General features: G+C 46.2%; 1 protein-coding gene across 2 annotated transcripts in view; it reads left to right on the top strand.

The window, feature by feature from the left end:
* The window catches only part of CALN1 (calneuron 1), a 379,805-nt gene that overhangs the window by 340,541 nt on the left and 13,405 nt on the right, over positions 1-25,859 (top strand). For both annotated transcript variants that reach the window (XM_087815617.1, XM_016225136.2), the window contains exon 5: positions 19,348-19,504. In XM_087815617.1, the coding sequence (XP_087671743.1) occupies positions 19,348-19,504 (157 nt within the window). The remainder of the gene's footprint in view (positions 1-19,347; positions 19,505-25,859) is intronic.

Here is a 25,859-nt window from a genome sequence, read left to right as displayed (position 1 = left end):
AAAACCATTTTTTAAAAAAGCTGAGGGTCTTGGAGTCCCAAGGGTGGGTGGGGCTGGAGCAACCACCTCCCCATGGTCTTGTCCTTCACCTACTCTCCTAGGATTCTGTGCAATGCCCCCCCCCCCCCCCCCGTATCTTTCCAAAACAACCTTTGTTGTAACTCTGGATGGACTTCAGGTTTTCACGGATTTCAGGTTTTCACAAAATTTCTACACTCAAATATTGAAGATCCTTCAACTATTATTTTGTAGCAGATGCTTCCCTGATTTTTTTAAAAAATATGGTTTTATTGATTTCAAAGAGAAGGGAGAGAGAGAGGTAGAAACATCAATGATGAAAGAGTCATTGATCAGCTGCCTCCTGCACCCCTCCAACTGGGGATCGAGCCCGCAACCTGGGCATGTGCCCCGACCAGGAATCAAACTGTGATCTCCTGGGTCATAGGTCAGTGCTCAACCTCCGAGGCACGCCAGCCGGGCTGATTTTTTATTTTAAAAAGGCCTTCTTTCAGAGGGGGAGGGGATATTACTTCAGTAAATACCTAACACACATATACACACACACACGCACACATACACACCAGTAAAACACAGAAAGGATATATCCTAAATGTGGTTTCCCCCCATTATATAAATAAATGCTGCCATCTATTTTGTGGTTAAACGACGCCAGCAAAGGCTGTCATTTATTGTTCTCTCTGTGCCAGGTACAATAATAAACATTTTACAAATGTTGGTTCATTCCATCCTTCCAGTAGCCCTATTAGTATTATTATTCCCATTTTACAGATGAGGACACTGAGGCTCAGCCCTGAGAGGTTCAGTAAATGCCCAAGAAGGCCTAGGGATCAAACCTCAGGTCTCTCCTGCTTGAATGTCTGCATTATTTACCAGTACACACCTGGCTCCACAGAATACTAATAGCTGTTTGTTTCTGTTAGAATATTGTTGCTTCATGTAGCAAAACCCCAACTCGAACTGGCTTAAAGGGTAAGGAAATATCTCAGAAAACAGAAGTGCGGAGTTGGAGGAGTTTCAGGGTTGGTCAAGTCAGCGGCTTTGCCCCTCTTCCTTAGTGTTCACACTGTGCCAGTTACATTCTTCAGTCATGGCCAGAGCACTGTACGGCCTCCTGTGGTAGGACCTTACCAGTCCTCCCATAGACAGGTGGGTTCACCTTCCCACCCTTGAGCCCAGGTGGACCTGTGACTTGTTTTAACCAATAGAATGCAGCGGAAGGGGTGTGGGGCGCCCTCCGGCCCCAGATCAGGAAAAGCCACGTGGCGTCTGCCTTGCGTGCTGGAAATGGGTGTAGGAAACCCGCCGGCCCCGAGGCCGCCACGCTGTGGGGAAGCAGCCCCGTGATGAGGCCGCGGGGGCTCTCTGGCTGGCAGTCCTGCTCTCCCTCTTCCTAGCCCTCAGCCAGACTTGCGAGTGGACCAGCCTTCAGATCATTCAACCCCAGTTGTCCAGTCACCCCCACTCAGCTTTTGAGGTTTTCCAAATGACATTGTGGAGCACAGACAAACTGTGATAACCAGAATAGTGTCGTTTTCTTGCCGGTCACAAGATGATTGTCACTGTTCCAGGCATCACATCTGTAGACATGACAATATCCAGAGTTTCGAGAGGGGCCACCTCTTGCTGCAGCTCTCTCTCCAGAAAGACAGAATGCTCCCCAAAGACCCTCAGCAGGCATCATAGAGTCTCTCTGGTCAAAAGTGGGTTAGGTGCCCACCTGGCGTGTTAGAGGACAAACCTCGATGTTTGCTACAATATGACCCAAGAAAAAGTTTCCCTGTTTAATAATTGGCAAACACCTGTCTAAAAATGTTAAACTGATCTCCTTAACGACAAGACAGCTCAGAGACATTTTACTAATTATATTTTTCATCTCCAAAAAGGGAAATCATAAGCCATATCTGTCCTTCATGTTTACCATGGAAGTCTTTTCTTTCTTTTTTTTTTGGTTTGTTTTCTTGAAGAACACTTCACTTCCTGAAACTATTTTCTACAGAACAAAATCTGGAAAAGACAATAGAATTACATACAGTCTCTAAAGGCATTCCCATTAAAATCAGAAACAGGATAAATATGTCTGATACCACAACTACCATTTAACATTGACCTAGTAACCAGTGCAATTAAATAAGAGCTTTGCCACCATTTAATTAAAGAAATTAGTGCTTTTTTTTCTCCTTCTTATTGCTCCTGCTCCTACTTTTTGATCTGTATTTTTGCAGCTGGATATAAATCCAACTTATGGTTAAATGACTGTTTTCTCATATTATGTCTTCCGCTCTAAGAAGGAGCCACCTGAGCTGAAGCCTGTTCCCTTAGTCATGTTTACAACATTTGTCGTAAGTTCTAGATCGGTAGGTTTCAGCACTCAGAGACGGTTCCTTTCCCCCGGGTGTCCTCCGTCCCTGAGCTCCTTATTTTGACTCACCTCTCAGTGGGCTGGTGTGCATTTCAAATCATACATTTAGGAAGGGTGGTGGATTTCATGCTTTCCGGGCTTTGGCGTAGCTGGTTTATGTTCTGTTGCCTTTGTGAGTCATAACCTGCCAGGTGTCAAATTCTTCAGTAAAAGCTCTTTCCCCTAGAGACTCAGTGGCATCTCTCCACTGGAGACTGGAGTTGCACAGGACACGTCCAAGGAGGCCTGGTTCCCTTACCCTGTAGTTCACCTACTCTTTACACCAAGATGCTTGGGGGGGGGGGGGTCCTTTATCCCTGCATTTGAAACACATCATCAAGATATGTCCAAGTATTAACATCTTTCAAATTATGTTGACGATAAGCCCTAAAGATCTGGAGAAATAAATTTTCAGGTAGTTTATATATATATATATATAATTATTGCTTCTGATCTACCGCTTCCTGACTCATCTTCAGAAATAATGCGGGCGTTCCGTACATCTCTGTTCTGCACTCTTCATATTTATCACCTCTTGTACGTTTCTCATCCTGCAATCCTTCCTTCTGCATAGCAAAGCTAATGATCTTTATTTTGCCATCTGAACCACCGAGTCCCTTCTCTACCATAAATTTTGTTCTTTACTGCTTCTGTTGTCACTGGTATTGTTGCGTGATTAGATTTTTAAATCATTACTTCTTATATAGTAGCTAGTTCTCTTCTGATCAACAGATATGTGTGTGTATTAAAAGATAGGGAAGACAAAGCAATGGCTATGGAAAGTTTACTTTTATTTCCTATAAATATTTTTCAAAATTATGTTTCCTGCAGTCTCCAAAGTGCTTGGTTCTTCTGCAGTTTTTATGTCTTGAATCCTTTCCACAGGTTGCAAACTTTGTTTGTATGTTCATTTCCTCCAGTACATACATCTTTTGCACAAAGAAAGAGAAATACTAGAATAGAATTTTCCATAAACTAGCCCAAGCCTCAGTGAGCTGGCAACGTTTCTTGAATGTGGAGAGAGGCAGGAACATGGGCAGGTGCATTAGGGGAAGTTTATCTCTGGGGAGCTGCTACCCATGAAGGTAGAGCCAGTGAGCCTGGGGCCAGCTTATCTTCTCTGATTCTCTGTTGGACCTGACCTCCACTCCACAGCCACGTCCAACTGTGTGGCCTTTTCCTTCATACTGCTTCCTGCTCCCATCATGAGCTTACTCTTGCCCTTGGAAATTCCAGGCACATCAATCAGTCAATGTTGCACACTGATGTTGCACAACTGATCACCCCAAAACTCAGTGACCTGTAACAAGAAGCACTTATACAATGTTCATGGATCTGGAGGCCAGCTAAGTGAGGCTCAGTTGATCTACACTGAGGCTCAGCTGGGAGGCTCTGCCTCTAGTCCAAGTTGGGTTTGGGTCTGCCCCACATGTGTTCATTCAAGGTTCAAGCAGCAGAAATTCGGGGAAGGCTCTTCTCATTGAGGTGTCTTTGGTACAAGAAGGCATGCGCAACCGCTTCTGCTCAAGCCATACCCATTTGCATTTCACTGCCCCAAAGCAAGTCACATGGCAAAGTCCAACACCAAAGGGGGCAGGAAAATACTCCAGTCACAGTAGAAGTGGGGGAAGTAAGTATTTGCTTTGCAACAATTCAAATGATAACACCCAGGTCTTGTCCAATGTGATCCACAATGACGAAAGAGCTTCAAATGGAATGTCCTTGGTCTGTCCCATTGCTGCTCTGATGCCCTCACGTGGCCAGATCTGGTGGGGTTGGTGTATTTCTTCCAGAATCCTTCACCTTGACCTCCTAACTCCCTCAACGTGACTGCAACTTGCCTTTTAAGTGCTTATATGGAGCTGGGGATTTTATGGCTTCGTTTATCTTGTTTTTATAAAATGTTTGCTTTTATTTAGCTAATAAAATTTCACAGGCAACAGATAACATTTAAAAAGATGAGGCTGGGATGTATAATTGAAATTTTCAAAATTCAGGGTTGCACAGTTTAGCTCTGTGCTCAATTAGTGATCCAAGAAGCAATCCACTTGCCATATGTATGATCTGTTTATTAAAAGGGAGAGGCTATGGCTTGCTTATCCACAGTCTGAGTTTGCTGTCTGGTTCCTAAATTGAAGATTTCTGCCACTTACTCACGTGCCTCGTTTGTGATCTGGTTAGCAAAACAGAGAGTTATAATTCCTGACCACATGCCTTCTTCATGATTTGGTGGGGAAACAGAAGCAAATTTGGCTTACTCAAGCGCTATATGAGTGATCTGGTTACTAAGCAGATGACCAGACAGCTCAAGCACATGTTGTATTTGTAACCTGTTACTAAAACACAAGGCCAGGGCCTTAACCAAGTGCCATGTTTGTGATCCAGTTACTAAAAAAGTGCTGTACCACATTCCTACACACCATATTTGGGTTCCAGTTACTAAAACAAAGGGCATATGGCTTAATACAGTCTGTGTCTGTGGTCTGGTTCATGAACAGAGGGCCCTGAGCCTAACCTTGGACTCCTGTCTGGTTTCCTGGAGAAACAAGGCGGTCTCTGAGCTGTGTGGGGTTTCCTCTGGGAACCAAAATTGGGTCAAGGATCTTGGAACTAATTTGGGGTTCTAAAAAAATAACCACAAAGTATCTTAGTTTTCTTAATGTTTAACATCAATGCTAATATTTTTATAGCAACAAAGGGACACACTGCCCTTCATTACCATTCTTTCCTATCATTTCTATGTACGCATTTGATTTTGGTCTTCTGATTTTTTATCTCCTATTGGGTCACCTTTTCTTTCCTTTTTTTCATCCATTTTACATCCCCATATTTTCCATTCTTTAAGTCTCATAATTGTCACTAGATTTAATTCAATTCCTCTTCTTGCTCTCACACTCGTATGTAACCATGGCCCATTTTTGTTGAGTATTTCCATTTGCAATATGTTCGTTTCTCTTTGTGCATGGGAATGATCCTCAATGCATTTGTGATTTTGCCCATTTCTCAAGACAATGTGCACTTATCCTTTTATTCAACAAATATTGATCTAGGGCTAACTTTTGCTAGGTACTGTGGGGTTAAATTGGCCCACAGGACACACCTCCATCCTCAGGGATCTTGTGGTCTAGTAGGTAAAACATAAATGTCAGCAGGAAGTTTTCATTCACTGTTGTAGAGCTGTGATAAAGTCAGGTGTGGAATCCATGGATCACATGTGAAGGGAAGCACATTCAACCTCAGGGAACTCAAGAGGCTTGACAGAAGAACTTCAGAAAAGTTGAGGCCTGAAGGAGGAACTTGGAGGAGGACATGGGTCAGAGAATGGTGTTGCAGACAGAGGAAATTCATCAAAGCCCAGAGAGGAAAGAAAACCTGATGCATTCAGCAGCCTCTGAGGAGGTCAGGATGGTCGGCACGTGGAGGAGTCAGGTGTAGGGGGTGGAATGAGGCAGGACAGGTGGCAAGGCCTAATGATGAAGAAACTTAGGAAGCTGTGTTGAAGAACTTGGACTCTATGATGAAAACACTAGAGTGTCATTTAAGGGTTTCCAGCAGGTCACTTTGGCTTCTGGGACCTCGTTTCAGAACAAGGACCCATATCTAGAAAGGTCACAGTCCTTGCAGGCAGAATCAAGGTCAACCCAAACTTCATTCATTTGTTCAGCTCAAGCAGATCTCCATTTCCTTATCCAAAGTTCCAGTTTGCTGCTGCTTCGATCTTTTCCCTCCTCTCTCACCTCTTCAGAAATGACTTTCTTCTCTAATAAAGAGAAGAAAGACTTACTTGTCTTTCTGTAAGACTTACTTGTCTGAGGTCGTGGGTGTGGTAAAAGAAACACTCCAGAATGAGACAAGCCATGCAATGACATCTCCTCCTATTGCTTCGTGGGATGCCAGATGGAAGCTGTCAAGAGAATCCTGAAAGCCTAAATTACATTCCTTAAATGAGAAGAGAGCAGGTGTGCTCTAGCCACGAGGATCTTCAATCTCACTGTTCCCAGACAGAATTATGTGTTGGCCAACTTCAGCCTCCAGCCTGCAGCAGAGATGGTTACTATGAGCCTAAATACAGACATGAAATTGGATATCACATCATTAATAGACCTATCAAAATTATGTCTTCTATTGGTATTACCTTGCATTTTTATAAAAGATTTAACATTTCTTATTTTATCTGATATAAAATCCCTATGAGGTAATAAGGCAAGTATTCTTTTTATTATTATTTCATTATTACTATTCTTAATATTTTTATTATTACTAGTATCTATTAATTGGATGAGGAAACAGATTCTGAGCTATTAAATGACCTGCCTAAGGACACTCAGCTACTTAGTGGCAGAACCTGACCTAGACGATCCCTGCACACAGGACATTTCCATCAACCACCGAATCAAATACTCTGGGCCCCTTTCTGCATTTATTTGCATGTGGATGCAGAGAACTCAGCTGATGAATCTCATTTTCTAGAACTGCTATAGTTGCCAGCCAAGGTGTGGTGAGAGAACCCCGGACTTGGAACCAGGCGTCCGTTACTCAGCTCTGTGATTAGTAACTGAATGAGCTGTGTTCTACTTGTCATGAGTGGGCCACAACAAAACAAAGGGTCAGGGAAGCAAAATGTATGAAGTCCAGAGAGCTGTGCATTTTAGAATAAAAAGAGCTTTATCCACAGAACAACCCAATGATGTAAATAACATTATCTCAGTTTTTCATAGGGGAAAACTGAGGAACAGAGACATTGAGTGACTTTCACTGGGTCACACAGCAACTGTGTGACAGTGTCTGAACAGAAACCAGGGTCATGGACCTTTTCTCAGTTTATTCCTACTAATAACTTAGACACACCACACACACACACACACACACACACACCCACACAGACGCTTCCTTCCTCGTTATGTTTCCGCTGGCAGTCAGACCTGTCATACATGCTTGCCTTAACACGTTGTTTCACATTATCAACTTGAGCCACTTGGGGCCGTCAGCACCTCCTTTTAGATGTGCAAAGGGGACGTCTATGTGTTTTTTATCCTCCGCATTTGCTGCAAGGACATGAATATTTCCCCTGTGCCTTCCTGCTTATTTTCCATCCTCCCATTTCCACATCCTCAGACTCTGCAAACGTATCCCTGGGGTAGAATGAGTGGGCTCCCTGTTGGGACCCTCTGCCTATGCCTCAAGGGAACCAGCCCTTTAGGGGAATGTCTGCAATTTAGACTCTTCCCCAAAATTGCGCAGTCCAGGAACTGTGCCCCCTTCACCCGACAAACCACAGTGTGCCCCGTGCCCAGGCTCTCAGAGATGAGATTACTTCTTTCCAGACCTCAGTGAGCTCTTGGCAGAAATGCTTTTACTGTGTAAACAAAAGCCAAACACAAACCTGTATTAGGTTGTTATTGTTGCCATAAAAAAATTACCACAAACTTTGTGGCTTAAAACAACACAATTGTACCCTCCTAGAGGTCTGGAGATCAGCAGTCTGAAACCAGCTTCGGTGGCTAAAATCAAGGCATCAGCAGGGCTGCGTGCTTTCTGGAGGCTCCGAGGGGAGACTCTGTCTCTGGTCCTTACAGCTTCTGAAAACTGCCTGTATTCTGTGGCCTGGGGCCGCTTCCTCCACCTGCAGGCGCACCACTCCTGTCGCCGCTTCCTCCACCACTTTGCCTGGCTCCCTCTTGCAAGGATCTGTGCTGACATTTAGGGCCACCCAGATAATCAGGATAATCTCCCCCAGCTCAAGGTCCTTAATTTAGTCACATCTGCAAAGCTCCTCTCTGTAAGGGAACAGACTGGCAAATTCCCCGGATTAGGACATGGGCATCAGCCCATCACAACATCCGCCTCCAGGAGGGCAGAAATAACTGCTCTCCGGAGTCCTCACAGGCTCCCATGCTGGGGGCACAGAGCAGGCTGGCGGGAAGGCTGGGCACGAGTGAGTGCTCATTTCAGCGGAGGCTCTCATCTCAATGGCTCTTGAAATCAGGAGCAGAGAGCCACTAATGGGCCTGTCCTTTGACCTGTACTCAGAAACCATACCTTCAATTTTCCCCTGGGCAGTGCACTCCCGCTCAGTGATCATCCCATTTAAAAGGAGACACACTGTCCTGGTTCTTAGTGAGACATGGCCCTTGCAGAACCGTGTGCCCGCTGCTCCTGCCCAGCTCAGCCCTGGATTACTGTCCTCTTCGAGAACAGCAAGGAGATGCCCTCCTTGCGACCTTGGCACTCATTCCCTGTGCCTGGAATGCCCCCCCCCCCCAAATATGCACACCGTCCACCCTCACCTCCTTAATGCCTCTGCCCAAAAGGCACCTTCTCGGTGAGATCTTCCCCGACGTGTCCCCCCCATTCCCCCAAGGCTGCCCCAGCCTCCTTTGGGCTTCGTTTGCTCTACGCATCTCTGACACGGGCTTTACTTCTTTGTGTACTTTGTCTCCCACAACTATACTGTAAGTCCACGTGGACAGAGATGCTCTGTCTCATTCTCTGCTGTATACCCAGTTCCCAGAACAGTGCCTACCACTTAGTAGGCCTCGATATGTATTTGTTGAATAAATACAAGAAAAGCATACAGAGAAATAAATGTCCCAGCCACAGCCAGAGCCTGGGGTGGGCCTGTGGCTCTCTCTCTGTCCCAGGACAGTGTGGGGAGCATGTTTCAACAGCAGCACTGGGGAGAGTGAGGTGCACACCTCGAACCCAAGTTCAGATGAAAGCCGCAGAGCATGCGGCTCCTGCAGAGATGGAGCAGAACACAGCGCGCGTGGATGTCTGTGCTGAATCAAGCCTCTCGCTCCCTTGTTTTCAGCTGCATCACTCAACCTCTGAGCTCCAACATCTTTGTCTATAAAACGGGCATCATGTAGACTCCACCCCCTCACTGCAGTAACCCTGTCAGGCTTAAAGAGGCCACGCCTGGCACAGAGGACGCTCTCCCTACATCTAGTCTCCCCTCGCACCTGCTACCAGACTGTGTAACTGAAAACTAGGTATTACGCACCCAAAGAGTCCAGTCCCGGTGGACGTCCCTTCTCAGACCTGCAGTCGAAGGACCCACCCATGGCATAGCTCCCAGGCAAGCTCTCTGCGTTTACAGGCCTTCATCTAGAAAGGCACTGCCGGATGGAAAAGCAGCCAGCCCCTTTCCTACACCGTAGCAAAGCTCATCTTCCATGCAGCCTGGGTTCTCTGACCAAGCAGAAGCCACTTAGAGTCAAAGTGACCCTAGACTGTGGCCTCAAGGTGTCAGTATATGCGTCAGGGCCAGCTAGAGGCCACATGATATAAGGCGCATGGAGTGGACAATGGGAGGACAGGGGCCATTTCTGCATCTTCTCCAGCCTGCTCTGTTGTCAGTAGCCTTTGAAAGGAAGCAGAAGGAGCAGCTGGCCAGGAGGTCTGAGCTGGGGATGGGCACCTGCCCAGGGTGTTTGCCGGGAAAAGTCCAAGCACCTCCTTGCTTTCCTTTAGATCTTTTTTTCCAGAGCTTTTCAATGTCAGCCACAGACTCCGAGCCACACGTCTGCTCCGTCACATGTCTGCTCCGTACACCCTGCAGTTAGTGGAAATTTTCTTCCAGACGGTGGCCATCAATAGGTGCTCCATCTTAATTTTGGTGTGTTTTCACATTGTTCTGCAGCATCCCTGCATCCTAGAGGGAGTTTGCAGAGGCTGAGCCACATTTATGACCCAACCCCTGTGCTAACTTGAACTAATTCCTTGCAGGGTTAAAGAAATAGTGCATCCATTTCCTCCGTGTCCTCGTGTCCCCATGCCAAGTGGGGGACACATAGAGGAGTCCAGATGGACGTCATTACAGCCGGCACTGGCTGTTGCTTTCAGTACTGTTACCAGCCTCCGCTTCCTGCTCACCTTGCGCAAGCCCCAGTGTGTCTGCCTCTTTGCTCACGGCTGTAGGGTGTCACAGTGCCTTGTGTTCCAGTCTCGCTGTTTTAACTCCTGCTGTGGGAAAAGCCTTGGAGCCAGGAAGGATTCTGGAAGCCTCTCTGGTTAGTTACACTGGTGTTGCTCATACTTCACACCCAGACGCCATTGGCAAGCTGGAGGTGGAACACACCCTTTTGGGGGGCTGCTTTTTAATGAGAGCAGGCTGTGTGGCCAGTGGTGTGGGGAAGGCACAGGCAATTAATTCTGTAAACCTAATGCCCTGCGTGATCTTGCTACGTTGGTGCTTGGGCACACTTTGGAGATGTGTGTTTTTATGTTGCACCAAGATAAATGGATGGGGGCGCCCAGCCGTGTGGATGGGACTCTGGCTGCCCCAGATGCTGTCCAGATGCCCCAGACTCCGGGGGTTCCTGCCATGGTGAACCGTAACCAATTCCACCCTGGCTGAGGAGCTCTGACCCCCTGATCTTCCGAGCACTGCTCTCTTGGTAGGATGGTGCCTTTTGTAGCTGGACAGAGATAATAGAGGTGAGCAGTGTTCCAGAGCTCATTCAGCCCACCCCTTTCTCCAGAGACAGAGCATGCCATCAAATAACCACCCTGTCTGAGAAAGTTGAATGGAGCTTGGATTCACCTAAAATCTGGTCGGGGAAGATGCTACCAGCCCTGCAGGTCTCTGCCTGAGCCCCACTGGGCCTGGAGACAAAGACCTTGAGCCAGCACCAGGCAGGACAGAGAGCTCGTCCTTCCAGGGCCGCATTTCATCTTATCAAAAATTCCTGCCTGGACTGGAGACTCAGGCACCCTGAGGTTGCTCTCGCAGCCGGAAAACACATTCAATTAATGTGCTCTTCCACCTTGAAATGGTAGAGAATCTGAGCGTGGCGAGTCCCATTGCACAGGGGCTTCTCCCGGCCTCACGGAGGGGGGCGGCTCTGTGATGGACACTGTCAGGCAGTGGGCGCCCTCAGGGGCTCATCATCGGCTGGCAGAGGAGATAAACAGACACAAATAACTCCCAGTGGGAAGAGGGGGTTCTAGAAAGGCCGAGGTGCCTGCCCCTAGAAAGGCCTCTGCGGGGGGGGGGCTGAGAGGGGCCGGCTGGCAGTCGGTATTACATGCTCCGCCCTGGGAGTCAGACCAGGACAGAGGACCCCACAAAGGCAGGGGCACCTTCTGGCTCACCTCCCCTGTTTGCACCTAGTTCCTGGGTGTAGTGCTGCCCAGAAGAGAAAAACGGATCCTGAGAGAATGGCCTCTTTGCCTGTCACAGCCACAGTGCTTCCTGTCCTCCGTGTCCCTTCAACTCCTCTGTCTGAGCACCTGTTAGGAGACTCTAATTCCCAGCATATGATGAGGAGAGAAGAGAATGGAGTAGGAAGGTCTGGGACTGCTTGTCACCATGGGGGACAGCCACATTGGGGGGGGCATGCACTGGGAGAAGGGTCTCCTTCCTGTACTAGACTTTCATGTGCTTTTGCAAACCCAAGTGAACAGAGGAGTTCCCTGGGGAGCTTGTTACATACAGGCTGCTGGGACCCACTCAGAGCCTCTGATTCAGTAGGTCTGGGTGGGGTTGGAGAAATTGCATTTCTGACCGGTTTCCAGGTGCTGCGGGTCCAGGGAACACACTTGAGGGCCACTGTGCTAGAGCAACAGGATAAACAGCAGTCTTCCCACCTTCGGGGGACTGAGCTTCCCAAGCAAGAGATCATCTGCATCCACAAGGCAGCACCTGAGGAACCGCAAACACAGCTCACAGGTGTGCATGCTCCTGATGCTCCACAAAAACCCCCAACCGGCTGTGCAAGGAGGGGCCAAGAACGGCCCACCCACTCTCTCCTTTGCAAGCCCTGCATCTGGGTCGCCCACTTGTTCACATAAACAGAAACGGCAGCAGCTCCAAAGGTGGCTTCCTTACACCCCAGCCTAGCCCCAGGAGGTCTGCAGGGAGGAGCACAGCTCTGAAGAGTGAATCGGGCGAGAGCTGCAGGAGATGCCTGTTTGACGTTCTCTAATATTTTAATGTTTAAAAGCGATACAAGAGATTTGGATTTTTTTTTTTTAAAGCAGCAACCATAACAGTCTGGGACACAAAGGGAATGGACTGAAATAATAAGTGTATGGAAGGAACCAACGAGAAACCATAGAATTAACATCTCTACTGGAGATAATAGGAGCAGAATTAACAGTACAAGAAAATTAGTGATATGAAATACAAAACAAAGAGATGAAAATTATTAGAGGAAAGGTGGAAAGTAGGGACACCAGGAATAGAAATCTAATTAAGACTGATTTGTGCTCCAGAGAAAGGAGCCTATTCGATAAAACAGGAGAAAGGCAACAATCAAAGCAGTTTCCAGGAAACCGTCACGAGGCAGAAAAATGATATGGGTGCAAATATTAAAAGACCCCTCACCAAAAACTCCAGCCAAGATTAACATAAAAACATATAGCTTAACATAGCATGGAAAACAATTTTTAAAATTTCACAGAAAAAGAAATGTTACTAGTGCCCAAGAAGAAAACAGAAATGACCTTCAAAGTAAAAACCTAGGCCACCATCCAGCTTCTTTGCCCCTCCCCACATTAAACAACAGTGGAACTGGAGCCGTTTCCACAGGGCTGCGAGGGGAAATTCTGCGCTGTTCTAGAAGAGTATAAGCAAACTAAGCATCCGTCCTGCGAGGAGGGGAAAAGTGTTATCAGCTTATTAGAACTCAGGCAATGTCATGTTCACAAATGCTTCATTATTAAGCTATTGTTAAAAGGTCTTCAGCAGGTATGTGAATGAGAGTCAGGTACTCAGTTGGGATGGCCAGAGAAAAATGGACATGAGCATTGAAATCAATGAAATATAATGGAGTAGCAGTAACTGTTGTGAATTTTGTTACAAAATTAAATGCGGAAGCCAAGTACCATTCTAGAAAACGGTGCAAATAGTAGGAAATGTGTCATAATAAATCTAGAATTAAACTTACAAAGACAAATGTGTCAGGGAAGAGGCAGGAAAATAAGGTATAGATATTTTCTTGTCACACACAAGGAAAGATGAGACAATGCAATTTAATTTCTTGAATTTGATAATGTAAGGAAATATGGGTTTAGTAACCCATGTGATAAATGGAAAGATATCCACCAGCATAATCAAAACTAGACCACTGTAGGTTTTATTTTGTTTGTTTTGTTTTTTAAATAAGGAAGGCTGAAGACTAGAAAGCAGGAGATGAAATAACAAAAGTATAGCCCAGCCCTAGCTGGTTGTGTTCACTGGTTAGAGAGTTGGCCTGAGGATTGAAGGGTCCCAGGTTCAATTCCAACCAACGACACTTACCTTGGTTGCAGGCTCAATCCCCCGCCCCAGTCTAGGCGCATGTGGGAGGCAGCCTATCGACGCGTCTCTCTCACATCTATGTTTCTCTCTCTCTCTCAGTCTCTCTCTCTTCCCTTCCACTCTCTCGGAAAAGCAATGGAAAAAATATCCTCAGGTGAGGATTAAAAATAAATAAGAATAAAGAGTGTGTAGGTTTAAAAAATAAAGTACTCAGGCATTAAACATGGTATATGAGGTTCAGCTATGTCCTTCTGAAAATATTTGGGCTGTAAATTAATAAAAACTTTGTTGCATTCTCTCCGGACCTTAAAAAAAAAAAAAAAGTAGCCTAACATGTTTATAACAATATATGAAAAGTAATTAGACTCCACTCCTGGGATGCAAAAAAACTCAATTAGATTTTTTTTAAAATGCAACTTTATTCTCTTTATAAGAGACATACCTTTTTAAAGAGATGTGTTTAATGTAACACAGACAGTTTAAAAGCCAAAGGGGAGGCAAACATTTAGCAGAAATTCCACACAGGAAAAAAATAAGCATAGCCATACTCGTGTAAAAAATAGATTTTTCAAACAGAAGGCCCTTAAATATCTTTAATGACTGCTTTTGTATACTGATAAAAGGCACACTATGGTTCTGCACCCAATTGCAATGTGTGGGTTTTTGCCCAACATCACCAAGCAGTTCTCCAACACCAGCTGGGCACCCTCCAATTCAACTCAGTTCTGCCACGACCTACCCGGAGATAGGATCAGACTCGGGAAGCACTCAGTCCCACAGACTGGCCTTCCCTTCGGCTGCTCATCGCAGGCCCAGGTTGCTACTGTGCTTCTGAATGGCTGGCTCTACAGGCACACTTTGTTTGGTTGAGCTTTTTGCATTTTTTACAAGTTGAATGTCTATGGCCACCCTGCCTTGAGCAAGTATCTCGGCACCGTTTTTCCAATAGCATTTGCTCACTTTGCGTCTCTGTGTCACGTGTTGGTAATTCTTACAATATTTCAAACTTTTGATGATGATGATGATTATATTTGTTATGGGCACCATGGATTGCACCCATATGACAGCGAAACCGATTAATAAATAGTGTGTTCTGATTGCTGCACTGACCGGCCTTTCCCGTCTTTCTCCCTCTCTTGGGGTCTCTCTGTTTCCTGAGACACAATGGTGTTTAAATCAGGCCAGTAAATAACCCGACAGTGGCCTCTAAGTGTTCAAGTAAAACTGTTACCTGAAAGGAACCGGGCCAGAGCGGGTCTGCCTAGGGCAGCCAGTAGTGTGTGGGTTCTTGACTTCATGCAGGAAAGATTTCACAACACAAGTCCAGGTGATTTTGAGAGTACGTTTATTAAAGCTGGGGACAGTGAAACAAGGAAGGGCCCAGGATAGAAGAAGCAACAGGAGAGAGACTAGGTGGGGCTGCTTTGGCTCTCTAGAAAGGCAGAAAAAAGGGGATCTTAGAGACAGGTTTTTTATTTTTCTCTTGCAGGTGGGAATCTTAGGCGAGGTCTCAGGGGAGGGTTTCAGCAGAGTATTCATCAGTGTTTCTAAGTGTGCCCTTTCAGGGTTGTGGTCTCCACTAATTGGTCAGTGTCAGGGTAGGGAGTCATCCATTAGTCATTGCAACTGACATTGCCCACCTGATTTTGCTGCTTTTCTGGACCTGGAGCTAAAATACAACTGAGACTTAAATGTTATCTCTAAGGAGGTGAGCTTCTGTATCTGCTATAAATCGCTCAGCCAGTTTGTTCAGCTATCTGTCTCAGTTTCCCTATTCCACATGTCCTGGCTTACTGGCTTGTCTCAAAAGGAAGAGTTGCATGTCTCTCACTTTAAATCAAAAGCTAGAAATGCTTAAGCTTGGTGAGGAAGGCATGTCAGAAGCTGAGACAGTTAGCCAAGCAGTGAATGCAAAGGAAAAGTTCTCGAAGGAAATGAAAAGCCTCCTCTAGTTAACACACTAATGACAAGCAAGTGAAACGAGCATATTGCTGATAGGGAGGAAGTTTTAGTGGTTTGGATAGAAGATCAAAGCAGCCACAGCATTTCCTTACACCAAAGCCTAATCTAGAGCAAGGCCCTCCCTACTCTCTTCAATTCTGCGAAGCCTGAGAGGTAAGGAGGCAGCAGCAGAAAAGTCTGAGGCTAGCAGAGGTTGGTTCCTGAGGTTTAAGGCTCAGATGATAGTTAAGATATTTTAGCAATAAAGTATTTTTAATTAAGGTAAGTACATTGTTTTTTAGATATAATGTTATTGCATACTTAATAGACTACAATATAGTATAAACATAACTTTTATATGCACTGAGAAACAAAAAAACTCCCTAAGGCTTCCTTCCTTGCGATATTTGCTTTCTGTGGTGGTCCGGAGCAGAACCTGCAGTAATTCTGAGGTATGTCTGTCAATCCCAGGTTCCCACTGCCCCCTCCTTGGGTTCGATTAATTTGCTAGAGTGACTCGCAGAACTCAGGAAACCAGATTACTCACTAGACTACTGGTTTGTTGCAAAGGATATTAAAGGATATAAATCAACATCCAGGTAGAGATGCACAGGGGAAATCCCAAACAAAGGCGCTTGTGTCCTTGCAGAGTTTGGGGCCTGGCACAGTGGCACATAGAAGTGTTTTGGTTCGCTAACCCAGAAGCTCTCTGAACCCCATCCTTTGGGTTTTCATGGAGACTTCACCATGTAGGCACAATTGATTAAATCACTGGCCATGGCGACTGAACTCAGTCTCCAGCTCCTCTCCCCTCCCAGGAAGTCAGGGGATGGGACGGAAAGTTTCAGCCCTCTGTCCCTGGTTGGTTCCCCTGTCAACCAGCATGCCCACCTTTAGGGGCTTTCCAAAAGTCACCTCAGTACCATAAACTGAGTTGGCATTGAAAGAGGCTTGTTATGTATAACAAGATACCCTTTTATGGCTCTGAAGCAATTTCAGGAACCAAGGACAAGAGACCGAATATTATAATGTTCCCATTATAATCGATGTTCCCATTGCACTTATCAGTTGGGAAACTCCAATGCACACATCCAACATTTAACTTGTCCCCTTTCCCTCTAAGCCTGTTGTTCCTCTGTTATCATTCAGCTCAACATAAAGCCCAGGTGTCAACCCAATGGGCTCACTCTCCACATTCCACACACAATGACTCATCAAGTCTTGTCAACCTTTTCCCTACATGCTTTTGAATTCTCTCTGTCCTCATAGGCCACGGTGCTTTCTAAATCTGTTATTTCTATAGCCTGGTTGTCCTGCTCTTTGTATCAAAGGGTAACTTTTCTCAGGCCCAAACTTGATGAAGTCATTTCTCTGATGAAAATCCATAAGTAGTACCTCATTTTACCCAAAAGATAAAATCAAGCTTTATTTCCCTAAAATTAAACATAGACTTACCAGATGATTCTGAAATTCCACTTTTAGGTATATGCCAAAAAAACACAAAACATCTGAAAGCAGGGACATGAGCAGTTGTTTTTCTACCTGTGTTCATAGCAACCTTAGTCACAATAGCCACAAGATGAAAGTAACCCAGGTGTCCATGGATGGATAAATAGATTAGCAATGTAGCATTGACTACACAACCCAATAGCGTTTGGCCTTAAAAAGGAATAAAATTCCGAAGCACGCTGTATATGCCGTACCATGGATGAACCTGAAGACACTGTGCTAAGTGAATTAAGAAGTTACAAAAGGCCAGATACTGTATGATTCTGCTTACATAAGGTACCTAGAGCAGTCAAATTCATGTTTGACTTTCTATAGAAAAGAGAATGGTGGTTGCCTGGGGTTGAGCGAGGGAGGAATGGGGAATAGAATTTAATGGGCATGAAGCTGCAGTTGGGGAAAATGCAGATGTTCTGGATGGATGGTGGTGACGGTCGCACAACACTGCGAATGTACTTAATGCCCTGAACGTACTGAACTTCCACTTAAAAATGGACAAAATGATAAATTTTGTTATGTATATTTATCACAATAAAAATAAAGACAAAATCAACCAAGCTCCTAACCATGGCATGCAGGCCTTTATGGATTAGCACCCTACCCGCAGCTCTCACCACATCCCCCAGCACCTTCGCCTACTGCTCTCAGCCCTTAGAACTCAACACACGACCGTTCGGTGACGTGTGGAGTTTTCACACCCGAAGCCTTGGTCTCGTGTTCCCCCTCCTGACATGTGCTTCTCTCCTCCCTCCCCCCACCTCTCCTCAGTCCCCACCCCACTCACCTGGCAAATTCTTTTTCCTTTAAGCCTTAGGTTGCATGCCTGTTTTCCCAGAAGTCTTCTAGGACTGGGTCTCCCTTCCCCAGGGATTCCCAAGCCATCCTGTGCTTCACTGGTCACAGTGTGAAGTAAAATCGCTCACCGGCTTGTCTTTGAGAGCAGGACCTCTGTCTCTGTGTCCTGCTCACCTCTGTGCCTCCGCCTCAGTGTCTGGCATGGAGTCATCAGAAACTATTGGTTGAATTAGGAAGTCAACCTTTTGGCACTAAAGAATAGCCATTTAAATTTATTTTAAAAATTACTTTTTTATCAAAACAATTAAAAAACATTTAAAAAAATATCAGGATGATAATTTTAAAAAATATTTTTAAAATATTAGGGTTCATTTTAAAATACTAGGATTATACGAACAATTTATGCAGATAAAATTCTCTTCGTAGACTTCAATGTTACTTATGGTCTTCGACAAATGACGGGTTATTATCTTTCTAGCTTCCAATAACAGTTTTTGTTTTGTTTTTTTCATTTCCCACTGCCTGGTCCTGGAAGACGTACATCATATTGTAGAATTTTTTTAATGGTAGCCTGTCATTTCTATGTACTGATCTCTGTATGTTGACCTCTGTATTGTTTACTTAACTCACCTTATGCTGTGGTAGCAAAGAAGCCCAATATCGCGTCTCCATGGCTAACAACAAAAAGGTCATTTCTTCCTCACACTGTTGTTCTTTTGGGGAATATCTGCAGGAATTTTCCCCTTTATACTCATGCTGGGACCCAGACAGAAGGAGCAGCCCCTGCACCGGGCATGCTGTTCTCAGGGCAGGGGGAGGAATGAGCGATAGAACCACACGATGGCTCTTGGCGCTCTCAGCGGGGGGAGGCACGTGGGACTTCTGCTCACCTTTCACCAGCTAAGAAAGTGACAACTGAGCCTGATGGAAATGCAGTGGGAAAGCACAATGCTGTCACCAGGAGGCAGAACGTAACCGGGAGGGCCGCATCTCCCCTTCAGCTGCTCTTCCTCATGAACTCAGCTTTGAACCTGCACTTTATCTTATTAGAATGAGATACATACAGCAAGATGGGGATTGCTGACTTCTGGGGAGATCATAAAATTTTTAGAGACGTGCATTGTCTGAAGTGTGACAACTCCCAAGTACACAAGGGGTGACAGCAGATGGCTGGATGAGTGGGAAACCAAATGAGCAGGTGGCATTTTTCTCTCCAGGAGTCTCAGTGGAGGGGGATATGTTGTACTCACTATCTTCCCAATAAGTTATTGCAAGTCCAAAAGTGTGCCTGGAGCTGAACATGACGGAAAACTGCTCATCTGATGTCCTGAAAAGCTGGGACAAGTTTCCGTAAAGGAGCTTTAGGGTTGAGGGTCGTGCCCAAAGCAGAGTTCTCTCCCCAGTGCGCCCGAGACCCTCTCACTCCTCTTTATCTCCACAGTTCGACATGCAGAGGATAACTCTGGAGGAGCTGAAGCACATCCTCTATCATGCCTTCCGGGACCACTTGACAATGAAGGACATCGAGAACATCATCATCAACGAGGAGGAGAGCCTGAACGACACCTCGGGGAACTGCCAGACAGAGTTTGAAGGCGGTAGGTGCCCCTGCTTCTGCTTCCTCCCTGGTCTGGGACAGGCCAACACTTCACATCCTCTGTATGAAAGACATGTTTACTGTCTCCTGGGCTGGAACGGCTTGGTGCAGAAGCCAAGAATCCAGGACTGAGGTTTAAAGATCGTTTTTGCAAAGATGCAATTGGTTTCTTTTTCTTTCTATATTTTCCCCAAACTCTGCGTTTGTGTAAAACCCCCAATGACCGTGTCCTTCCTCCAGGGATTCTCTGAGGTCTGACTGGATGTGGGCTTTGTGGTGTTTGTCTTTGCTAAGTGCCTTTGCTCGGTGGGGGCTGCACAGGGTGGTGGAAAGAGCCTGTTTAGGCTGCAGGTAAACCCTGATCAAGTCCAGTGGCTAATGTGTGACCTGGGCAAGGGGTGTACCTTCTCCGAGTGTTTCCTCATCTATGAACATCAAGATAACTGTACCTGCTTCACAGGACCTTTAGGGATGGATTACCTCTGTGCTGTGCCCCCTGAACGCACTGGCCAGAAAAGAGCCCCACTCATGGAAGGGCTCTCATGAACTTAACAAAGTAGTTACAGAGAAATAGGTTCTCCTGGGGCCAAAAAAGAGCCCCCTGAAAGGCCATTTTTCTTGGGCTCATGAAAGAAAATAAGGAAAAGCTTTATCCCCCCAATCAGTAAAGAGTTCCAGGGGAGCTAAATCCAACGCTGAAAAACCAGAGCTGCTTTAACAGCTCTGATGTCTAGAATCTTTAAAATTACATTAAAGCAGCGAAGCAGACCGCAAGCAGTTCCTAACTTATTCAATCCTGAGGTTTCTGAAAGAGGTCAAACTATTTTTTTCTATTCTTTTTTTCCTGAACACGGACAGAAGTTAATATCTACAGATGGTCAGCGATATAATTGTCAATATATACGAGTCAATATGTGCAGGTGGTAAGCTGTCGCCTAGATATCAGAATGGCATTGGGGTCCCTTGTCCGGAGCTGCCTCATCAGAGCCGGCCAGGCCATGGCGGGGAGGCCGCTCGGGGCTGAGCTGGGCCGTTGGCCACAGCGACCCATTCGGACCTGGGCTCCCACCAGCCCTGCCTGGGCTGCACTGCTGTGCCAGTGGTGCAGGATTAAAGGCATGGCAAGAGGAAACAGGAGTGGCTTATACTCCGAGGTGACAAACTAAATGAACTCGAACCAGGGAAATAGGGTGTGGTGTGGACTGGGGTAGACTTGAGAGCAACGCCCTTTTGTAAAGGTGTTCAAATTTAAAATTTTCAAAAGTGCTGTGGACAGCCAACGGAACCCAGCTGTGGCTCAGAGGCTGCCTTGGTCTCCTTTCGTGTGACCTGGGCCATAGCATCTATGATGGTATTTGGAGTTGCAGCTTCATAGACCACACAGGGCAGCATGGTCACAGCCATCGCCACTTCCAGACAGACAGGCAAGGGGATTGGGAGGGTGCGTAGAGGTGCAGAGGGCAGGGATTGGACTAAAACTTGAGGAGACAGCAGGCCTGGGCTCCCTTTCATCTCTCTCGGCTGACAGACTATGTGCTCAAACAGTGGAAGCATCTGGGTTCGAGCCCCCCAGTGTCAGCAACCGCTCTGACACAGGAGGAAAGAGCGTTTCTGGGCATCTCATTTTCCACAGGAGCCTCTGTTTGTGGATCACTGTTTTGTTCTGAGAAATGTCACAAATCTTAGTAATTTGAGAAAGGTCAGACCGCACTGGGAAGTAACCTGAATTTTAAGCCATGTCTTTTTATTACTTAAAAGCTCATATATTAATGAAATGAATGACTGACAAAAAGATTTCCAAATAGAAGTCTTAGTGGGTCTGCACTGATGATTCATACATATAACACTGGCAACAGCTATCAAATGATTCATACATATAACATTAGCAAGAGCTATCATTTGGGGTTGGTAAATGGTAAGGCCAGGCACTGTACTAAATGCTTTAAAATTCACGATCTTATTTAATTAAAGAAACATCATTTTGTAATTAGCACACTGCTTTTTAGAATGACCTCTGTGACCTTGATTCATAATCCCTTTTGTATATTTTCATGTCAAAGAGTTGGTTTTTCTTTGTGTGTGTATATATATGTAATATATATATTACACACACACACACACACACACATTTCAGCACTATTTGGCCCCAAAAGCATAAAAGCAAGGTCACTGGTTTGTGTTTAGGTTTAAGTTTTTTCAGTCTCAGGCATGATTGAAGTCACAGGTGCATATACTTAATGCCCATTTCTCTATGTTCAGGAAAGGGCCTTCCTGATTGTGCTGTGGGCAAGGGTGTCTAGGAAGAGATGATGCCCAGGGACTGAGTTCACCCCTGGTGCCCTAGGACTGAACAAGTCCATTTAAGACCCTGTGGCTGACCTTGACCTCCTTCCTCCTTTCCATCTTTCTTGCACGCCTGTGCCCACAACAGGGCCCTGCTGGCGTTTTGAACCTCTCCCTGCTCTCAGCGCCATCTGACGGCACAGTTGCGTGACTCACGCCTTCTAAATCTCACCTTCCTCCCAGCCCTTTGGGCCCTCCCCTTCCCCAAGCTGTCAACTCCTTGCTGTTCTTTCTTGCCCTGGCCCAGGCAGCATGCCCTGTCCAGCCACCTCAGTCACTCCTTTGCCAGCATCTCCGATCCCTCACCCTGTCCAGCCCCTTCAGCCACTCCTTTGCCAGCATCTCCGATCCCTCACCCTGTCCAGCCCCTTCAGCCACTCCTTTGCCAGCATCTCTGATCCCTCACCCTGTCCAGCCCCTTCAGCCACTCCTTTGCCAGCATCTCCGATCCCTCACCCTGTCCAGCCCCTTCAGCCACTCCTTTGCCAGCATCTCTGATCCCTCACCCACCGATCAGCTTCCACCATGCCCAGTCTTAGTAAATCTAGCATCGGAATCTGAAGGCACAAGGTGGTTTCTTCCTTCAAGCGAGGGCGTGCTTTTCTCCTCAAATCTACTCTTCCTCATAACACGCTGACCGGTGAGAGGGAAGGAAGCGGTCAGGACAGTCCCTCCAGACTCCAGAGCCCTAGTCAGGCCCCTCGGCTCTTGCTGCTCCCCACCCAGGAGGCCCTTTCCCCTGCAGCAAGCACACACCTACGTGCTGATTAGCTCACCTGGAGAGCCGGCGATCCACGGGCATTGGAAATCCTGGAAATTTGGTGTCAGAGCAAGGAATCAATGAGGAACAAAAACCTGAAGGTGCAAGAGGTCTTTGTCTCTAAAGGGAAAGGGGCACATTTTTCTGTGAGCAAGGAAGGAGGAGGGGGGTCCATGAAACAGACGCTCTGTGGCAGAGAGAGAATTTAAATAAAGCCCACATCCCGTGGCTTTGAGGTCAGCAAAGCTGGAGTCACAGTTGGGATTCAGCAGCGTGGAAAAGGCTTGAAAATGCATCCTTGGGCCACCTGTGTGCCATGGAGTCAGTTAGAGGGATGGACAAGAGGAAATGGGATGACATTCCGAGCTACACCTAAGGAAAGCTTTGTTGACTTCAGGAAACTCTGAACTGGGGGCTCATATGATGTGTAGAACTCGTTTTCCTGAAACCCCAAAATAAGTCATCTACAGAAGCCTGCATGAAGGTCGGGGAAGAGACTAAAAGTCTAACTCAGGGGTTGGGAAGCGGGCCTTTCTGGCATTCACACCTGGCTTCTGGAGTGGAGTCATTCACGTTGAGTCAGGCCCTGAACAGGTGCCACCCACTGTGCTGGGTGCTTTGGGCATGAGGTCATTAACCCTACTGAATTTAGGGGCTCCCTGCCATCCACAATTAGTAGTCTATATGAGAATAATCCCATGAAAATATTTGGCTACAAGTAGGACTTGCAGGCAATCCCAATCCCTCAGATCTTTTTGAATATCCTTATTAAGGTAACTTATGCTTGGTCCACTTAGGTGGTTACTTGGCAACATTTGTGTTATAATTATTTGGAAAAATAAATAGGTCCGCACCCACCAAAACGGGTTAGATACATGAGTATGTGACTACCCATGATGCCCACTCCCCGTCCCTGCTACATAAGAGAGTTTTGAGATGGTTTTGTTTCAGTTCAGCCACCTGTGATCACCAGACCTTTTATTTTTTGAGAACATAAGCTCAGTGACACTGAGAGACAAATTCGTATTTTATTATTTGGTTTGAGTCACTGACATGTTTAATTGAGTGATCACATGATTGAATCATTTATTTGCCTGTCACTGATCCTTAGTAAGGGATCCTATGACAACTTAAACTATATACTAAGCTTGGTAGTGCTTGCTTCCACTGTTTACTGCTTAATCCCTAATGACACAGTCCAGGAGGAATGGGATAGAAGGGAACTGCTCAGCATGCCGGCAAGGGCTGGTCACCTGTTAACACATCCCACTGACCTATCAGCGCAGTCTGAAAGAAAAGCTCTGTGGCCCCTGTGGCACAGATGAGGAAACTGAGGCTCGGCACAGTGGACTCATTTATCCAAAGTCAAATAGCAAGTCAGGATTTGAACCCAGGTCTACCTGACAAAGTCCTGCCTGGCCCCTTCATTGTCAGGGCCATTTCCTAGGGCGCAGGCGTTACTAAGGCTCCTTACTGGACAGAGCTTCATCATCCTTCCTGGTTTTTCATTTCATCGCCAGTGAAGTCATATTATATTTGGAAGCTGAGTAGAAGCGCAATAAGATCTGTGTGTGAGCCCTTTCAAGACACCGCTCCCCCCCCTCTCAAGTGTTGTCCCTAAATGGAACACCAGCTGTCAGATTTTTCTAGACATTCTGAGAACACGCACAGGAGAGGGAAGTAAAGACCAGCAACTGGGGAATAAGGAGTTTCTGGGAAAGACAGCAGAGCTGCTCTGCACCATTCAGTGCCGCAGTGTGAGGACAAGGGGAGTGCTGGCAAAGGAGGCGACACAGGCCAAGTAGCCCAGAGGATCTCTGTGTAGACATGTGGGGCCTATTCCCCGCCCCGTGTAGACTACCTGTGCGACAGTGGGTAACTTATTTTAAAACTCTCCGAGCCTTATTTTCCTTACCTGTCCAATGCAAAGACTGGACAACAGTCATACCTAGATTCACAATCTTCTAGGCTCAGTGGAAGGTCAGAAAGAATTCACGGCCAAATTCAAGGTCTCCAGCTCAGCCATCCTGCTGAAGTGGCAATGTTCCTGTCTGGGTGTCAAATGCTCACCTGGATGGGGAGACCTGGCTCAGCACCTGGTCATGCACAGTGGGCATTTCATGAGCATCCAAGTGAAAAGGGCATGACGTGTCATCTGCACCATCTGCTCCCAGCTCTCCCGGTGCTGTGACTCTCCTGAAATAAAACCTGTTCTCCTTGGGTGGGTGAAGGAGGTTAAGGTGTGGCTGAGGGCTGTGGCGGGCAGTGAGACAGTTTTCAAAGAAAATTGGGGCTTCAGAACAAAAGGATTTTTCTTCTACCTGGAGATCCTTCACAGCAAACCTGTAAGAAAGTTTTCTGGAGCCACGAGTGAGGAATGCTGAGACTCTAGGACCCCAGATAGAGACCCAGAGAGCCGTTTTTGGTAAATCTTCATGATGGTTAAGAGTTCCAGCTGTGCACTCTGGACAGGGTTGGCTTTAAATCCTACCTCACCACCTAGTAGGTCATTGAGTAAGGTAATAAAGTAAATATTAAAAGCCTAATTTTCTTCATCTGCAAAATGGGAATCATATAATGATTCCCAAAATGGGAACATAACAACCTGTGGTTGTTATGAGGAGTAAATGAGGCTACACATGGGAATATTTAGCACAAAGCTTAACATATTAGTAAGCACTCAAAACAAACAGCAAGCAAACTAACTAACTAACTAACTAAAAAACAAAAACTAGCCAGTCCCTAGCCCTGGTTCTCTTCTGGGTGTTGTTTTTTTCACCTGGAGACACTTTGGAGCACATACTACTGGAACTCCGTATCTGTGAAGGATGGGGCAGGGGACAGATTTACAGGGCTTGAACCATCCTCTTGACACCATCTTCATTCCTAAAGTCAAGTCCTTGGTTTCACCAAGTTACCAGGAGTATTGGTCAACACTCTTTGGGTTTCAAGTTACAGACACTCAACCCAGACTCCCTTACACTAAAAAGGACTTGCTCCAATAATATAAGTCAAAGGGATGAACTTGGCTGGCCTGGACCCAAAATGCTGAAGCAGCAGTCTCCCCACTCCCACCTTGCTCGCTCTCTCTCTCTCTCCTGTCTGTGGGCCTCATTCTTGGGAAGACTCTCCCTCCCTGAGGTGAGAGGATTCTCTCTCTCAATGTTCACCTCTATTCCAAGAAGGGGGTCCAATCAAACCTGCTTGGCTTGTGTGCCTGCTGCTGGACCATGCCAAGAGTTTGGGATACTCT

The sequence above is a fragment of the Miniopterus natalensis genome, chromosome 3 (assembly GCF_054644295.1).
Source record: "Miniopterus natalensis isolate mMinNat1 chromosome 3, mMinNat1.hap1, whole genome shotgun sequence".
Lineage (NCBI taxonomy): Eukaryota > Metazoa > Chordata > Mammalia > Chiroptera > Miniopteridae > Miniopterus > Miniopterus natalensis.
The sequence above is the reverse complement of the archived record's forward strand: the minus strand, read 5'-3'. Positions and strand labels throughout refer to the sequence as shown.